Here is a 6,066-nt window from a genome sequence, read left to right as displayed (position 1 = left end):
CCCCCCCCCCCCCCCCGCCAGGAGGAGGAAGACGATGGCTCCTCCACGGCCTCCGACAGTGATGTTCTCACCCCGGACAACGACGCGCGGGCAGAGAAGCGGCCCATCCTGTCTGTGCGTAAGTCCTGGGGTTCCGTGCTTCCCTCTGGTCCGCGGGCTTTCCCTTACTCATGGAGAGGGCCCCAGGGACTCCCTACAGAGACGCTCTGGCATTTACCACCTGAGGGTTGAGCCGAGGACGGCACCATGGGACAGTAGAGCAGAGCACCCTGCTGTCTCCGCTGCTAACTGGCATGTGCAGCTTGGGGAGGTCCCTTCACCTCGGCCCCTGGAAGCTCAAGTAAATGTCAGGTCTCTGACTTCTGTCCTTCCTCCTATCCCAACACACACACACATACACACACGCACGCATGCACTCATGCACTCACACGCACACACGTACCCTCACGCACACACATGCTCGCACGCTCGCACACTCAGCCTCACTGACACACTCTCACTAACACATACACTCACATACTCCCTCACACATACTCGCACATGCACACACTCACACATGCACACACACGCTCACACACTCTCACACTCAGCCACACACCCACACACGCACACACTCCAGTTGCACCAGGGTGAGGCATCCCAGCCTTCCCTCTCACCCCACAGTGAGCACCCCTGGGATCCCTTTCTATAGACGATTTATTTATTTACTTATTTATGTATTTATTTACTTATTTAATTTAGTCTGTTTATTTATGGCTGTGCCGCGTGGCATGCAGGATCTTAGTTCCCCCACCAGGGATCAAACCCACACCCCCTGCAATGCAAGTGTGGAGTCCGAACCACTGGACCACCAGGGAAGTCCCTCTAGATATTTCAAAATGTTTCAAGCAGGAAACATTAGGAAAACTTTTCTCAAGAGTTTGAACCCGTTAGGATGTCATTATTCTGGAGAATTCAGTGAACTCAGCACCCCTTCTAAGAGCTTTTCCTCATGAGAGAAAAAAAAAAACACCTCCTCTTTCTTCTTGGTTCCACAGAGAGGCACGGATCTCCGAACCTTTTTGAGATCACAGACCGGGTGGAGATGGGGCAGATGGCCTCCATGTTCTTCAATAAAGGTGGGAGTGCTTTCTCCAGGTGGGGCACGGGCAGGGGCAGAGCTGGTGCCTTCTTGGGGGCCAGGGCAGCCGGAGCGGGGGTTCCGCCTCAACTAGGGACGGGGCAGGCGAGTGGGGGGAGCAGGTCCTCAACCTGGAAACCTCCTTGCTGAGAGGCCTGAACCACTTACCGGTGTTTTCCTGGCTTCCTCCCCGCTCATCAGCGCATCAGTAATAAAGAAGCAGCTACTTAGCGACTACGGCTCATACAGGTTGAGAGTCCCAAGCAGCTTTCCAAGGAAGGAAGCCAGTGGAGGCGTCTGGTGGTTCTGTGCCTCTTGCTCGATTACTTCTGACTTGTCTTCTCTTTTCTTCTGGACTGTTCTGTTTAGGACAGGACAAAGCAACCACCTTTTGACAGGGTGTGTGTGTGTGTGTGTGTGTGTGTGTGTGTGTCTCTGCCTGTGTGTCTGTGTGTGTGTCTGCGTGTCTTCCTGGTAGCCAGGACAGAGCAACCACCTTGTGACAGTAGGGGTGTGTGTGTGTTTGTTTGTGTGTGTGTGTGTGTGTGTGTCTGTCTGTCTGTCTTCCTGGTGGCCAGCAGAGGGCGCTAGGAGCCCACACTCAGGACTGCTATCTGGACTCTGCGCATCTAATCCTGACAGTAGGGTTGTGTGTGTGTGTGTGTCTGTGTGTGTGTGTCTGTGTGTGTGTGTCCTTGTGTGTGTATGTGTGTCTCTGTGTCTGTGTCTCTTCCTGGTGGCCAGCAGAGGGCACCAGGAGCCCACACTCAGGACTGCTGTCTGGACTCTGCGCATCTAATGGTGACCTCTCCGTGTGCTCCACCTGCGGCTTGGTGGGATCGAAGGATAGCACCCAGCTCGGGTGCTGCCTTGTTGATTCCGGCAACAGTAGCTTAGACCTCCTTTCCAAATCTTGTTGTTTTGGAAGATGAGCTCTTTAGGGTTTAGTTTTTTGAAATGTTCGATCCTTCACAGAAAGACACATCTCAAAAAATCCTTGACCTTGCATTTACCTTGGGAGATTTTGTGCCCCTTCGTCAAAGCCCCTGTTTGCAGAGGGGAGCGTCTCCCTTGGTCCTCTCCTGTCTTGAATGTGGCCGCACTAAGTTAGAGCCGAGGGAGATTGTGGAAACTAGAATCTAGAATCTTCTCAATGGCCTCTTAGGACATCCGGTGGTCCGTTTATCACCATGGTGTGATGTGACAGAAGATCCTGATTGAGGTTGCCTTGGGGTCTGCCTCCCTCCGTCCTCCCCACCAGACCAGCCTCACTGAGGGTTCTCAGAATTTATCAGAACCAGATTGGGGGCTTCCCTCGTGGCACAGTGGTTAAGAATCTGCCTGCCAATGCAGGGGACACGGGTTTGAGCCCTGGTCTGGGAAGATCCCACATGCCGCGGAGCAACTAAGCCCGTGCACCACAACTACTGAGCCTGTGCTCTAGAGCCCACGAGCCACAACTCCTGAGCCCATGTGCCACAACTACTGAAGCCCGTGTGCCTAGAGCCCGTGCTCCACAACAAGAGAAGCCACCACAGTGAGAGGCCCACGCACCACAGTGAAGAGTAGCCCCCACTCACCGCAATTAGAGAAGGCCTGCGCGCAGCAACAAAAACCCAACACAGCCAAAAATAAATAAGTAAAAATAAATATATTTGTTAAAAAAACCCGATTGGTTATGTCTGGCCCACTTCTCTGCTTTTCCTTTGTTCCATTTCTCTCTCTCCCCGTCTCATTAGACTCAGATCAGAGAGGCAAACATTCCCTTCTGGCTGCTGCACAGCCTCCTCCCAAATGCAAGCTTCTGAAATAAAACGCACGTTGGAGGGGGGACACATACCTCTTAAACGTCCTTCCTAATTTTCATGTTTCACAGTCCGCCTTGATTTCTTTTTTTTTTTTTTTTTTTTTTTGCTTTTTGTGGGTCCCGTTGCGGAGCACAGGCTCCGGACGTGCAGGCTCAGAGGCCATGGCTCACGGGCTCAGCCGCTCCGCGGCATGTGGGATCTTCCCAGACCGGGGCACGAACCCGTGTCCCCTGCATCGGCAGGCGGACTCTCAACCACTGCACCACCAGGGAAGCCCCCGCCTTGATTTCTTTAAGAATTCTAGGAACTTGTGGTTTTGTTTTGTTTTTTTATTTATTTATTTAATTTATTCATTTTTGGCTGTGTTGGGTTTTCATTGCTACATGCAGGCTTTCTCTAGTTGTGGCGAGCGGGGGCTACTCTTAGTTGCAGTGTGCGGGCTTCTGATTGCAGTGGCTTCTCTTATTGTGGAGCATGGGCCCTAGAGCGCAGGCTCAGTAGTCGTGGCGCACGGGCTTAGTTGCTCCGCGGCACGTGGGGTCTTCCCGGACCAGGGCTCGAACCTGTGTCCCCTGCATTGGCAGGCGGATTCTTAACCCCAGCACCACCAGGGAAGCCCTGGTTTTGTTTTGTCTTTGTGTGTGTGTGTGTGTGTGTGTGTGTGTGTGTGTGTGTGTGTGCCCCACAGACTAGACACCTAGTTTACCCAAATCTGATAGAAGATAAACATGTTCATACAAGAGCAGCTCAGACTTAAAGGATGCTCTCTTTCCACCTGCTCCTGGGTTTCTCAAGCTCTCGCCACTATAGCTGTGCGGCTGGGTCCTTCATTGCAGGGCCTGCCCCGTGTGTTGTAGGATGTTGAGTAGCATCCCTGGCTTCTACCCAGTAGTCATCGGTAGCACCGCCCAGTCGTGACAATCAAAAATGTCCTCAGACTTTGCCAAATGTCCCCAGTAGGGGGTGGGGGGCAAAATCACCCCCAGTTGAAACCACGGCTCGGCTGTATCCTAATTCATAGACTGTCACCTTCACCTTTGGGAGGGCTGCCACACTCCACACAAGGCTCCCTTGGGGTGCAGACTCAGTCCTTGTAATGAGAAACGCCAGTCCTGGTCATTGCCGTCCTCAAGGAAGTTCATTGATCCTCCCACTTTGTGTCTCGTAATGAAATTTATTGATCAGGGAGGGCCAGTGACAGTTTTATAAACAGCGGACATGAGTCCATGGCAGGTGGAGAAAAGGCTGGGAGTGGGGAGGGGCGGTGCCTCCCTGCAAGAGCAACGGCTCAGAGCGAAAAGATGAGCGGGGGCTGGGCTCGGAGCCTGGGGGTGAGTGGCAGCTACCCCGGGGGCCACTGAGATTGGACATCCAGGGTTCTTTCAAGAACCATACCTTCCGAGTCTTCCGCCTAGGCTCCTAGGAGCAGAGCCGACCTCAAATAGCCCAGGAGGAACATGTCCCTGGCTTTCCCCCGGGACCTAGAGGCTCATCTGAGCCACCTGGATTAGAAGGGAACTGTCACTTCATTTTTCTTTCCGTTCTCGGAGACTCCAGCAGCTTAAGATCAATGAAACCAAAAACAAGCAATCAGTCTGAATGGGAGTTTGAGACTGGCCATCTGGGGCTGCGAACCTGAGGCTGTTGGGCCCGGATGCTTTCTTCAGCACTTTTACTCCTGATCTTTGTAGCTGGAATCACGTATGGAATTTAGCACTGGCTGGATTCTTCTCACTGCACAGGATTAGAGACGGTCAGGGACTTGCCAGGGTCAGGAGAAGAGGCCGATGGGATGAAGACCAGAGCCTGAGTTCCCGCCTACTAGTCCAGGCCCCTCCTGGAGGGAGAGGGGACCAAGGTTTGCCTCTGCAGAGGGAGCTTCCACGTCCTGTGCCTTCCAAAGTCAGCATCCTCCCCTGCAGACGCTTCCTGTAAGGAGGGAAGTGAGCCGTCCCACTCCTGCCACTGTCTCCCTCCCCAGCGCACCAGGCCACCCTTCTTTCTCTTGGGTGCTTGGTGATGGGCCACATTCAGAACGAGGCACTTGGTCTTTGGAAATCAAGGGCTTTTCACCCTCCTGATTTCAGCTTCTGGAGCTGGGCCACTTCCTGTTCTCTTCTTTTCAATCCCTCAGTCTTTCAGCTTAGAGCCCTGTGTGCGGCTGTGAAGGAGGCCGTGGTCCAGGCGAGCCCGGGGGTTCAGGCCCTGACTCAGGCCATCCCTCCTCCTCCCCTCCGGGCAGCCTGTCCCGAGTGCGAAGACGCCTCCAGGTCCTCCCTGGCCAGTCCACGCCCCACACTCACCCTGGATGCAGAACCTCTCTGATCCAGTCCCGCTCACCACCGGGTGACAGTCTCGAGCAGATGTGTCTCCCGCCAGTGTCTCAGTGTCGGTAGCCAGAATGAGAAACAGGACTTGGGGGTTGTTTTCCCACTCCGCTTGGAGAACGAAAGCCGTGGATGAGGTAGAGCTGTAGTCATCAAAAATGCAGGCCGGGCCTTCCCTGGTGGCACGGTGGTTGAGAGTCCGCCTGCCGATTCAGGGGACACGGGTTCGTGCCCTGGTCCGGGAAGATCCCACATGCCGCAGAGCGGCTGGGCCCGTGAGCCATGGCCGCTGAGCCTGCGCGTCCGGAGCCTGTGTTCTGCAACAGGAGAGGCCACGGCAGTGAGAGGCCCGCGGACTGCCAAAAAAAAAAAAAAAAAAAAAGCAGGCCGGCGTCTCCCTGTGGCTCCCTGACCGATGGCTTTGTTGCTTTCAGTGGGGGTCAACCTGTTCTATTTCTGCATCATCATCTACCTGTATGGGGACCTGGCCATCTATGCTGCCGCCGTGCCCTTCTCTCTCATGCAGGTGACCTGGTGAGTGTCGCCCCTGCACCCCACACCAGCTGCAGCCAGAGGGGCTTCCTTGGGCAGTCGGGGCAGCGTTTTCTCAGGGTAGAAGCCTAACACCAAGCGAGTCCATCATGTCTGAGGCCCTTTTCTGCACGCATCACAGCCAGCTGCGCATCCTGGCCTTCGGAGACACACAGCTCACCGCTGACCCCATCCCTGCCCCGCTGGGAGGGTGACTGGGATTCCCACCAGTCACTGGGAAACAGTGCAGCACGAATAAGGAATAAGGTGCCTGCCCCCA

At 54.6% G+C, this 6,066-nt stretch overlaps 1 protein-coding gene across 1 annotated transcript in view; it reads left to right on the top strand.

The window, feature by feature from the left end:
- Window positions 1-6,066, top strand: part of SLC38A12 (solute carrier family 38 member 12) — a 57,661-nt gene that overhangs the window by 10,843 nt on the left and 40,752 nt on the right. Inside the window, exons 4-6 of the mRNA XM_007454376.1 lie at window positions 22-118; window positions 1,038-1,118; window positions 5,690-5,789. Coding sequence (XP_007454438.1) covers window positions 22-118; window positions 1,038-1,118; window positions 5,690-5,789 — 278 coding nt within the window. The remainder of the gene's footprint in view (window positions 1-21; window positions 119-1,037; window positions 1,119-5,689; window positions 5,790-6,066) is intronic.

Source organism: Lipotes vexillifer, unplaced genomic scaffold (assembly GCF_000442215.2).
Source record: "Lipotes vexillifer unplaced genomic scaffold, Lipotes_vexillifer_v1.1 scaffold518, whole genome shotgun sequence".
Lineage (NCBI taxonomy): Eukaryota > Metazoa > Chordata > Mammalia > Artiodactyla > Lipotidae > Lipotes > Lipotes vexillifer.
The sequence above is the reverse complement of the archived record's forward strand: the minus strand, read 5'-3'. Positions and strand labels throughout refer to the sequence as shown.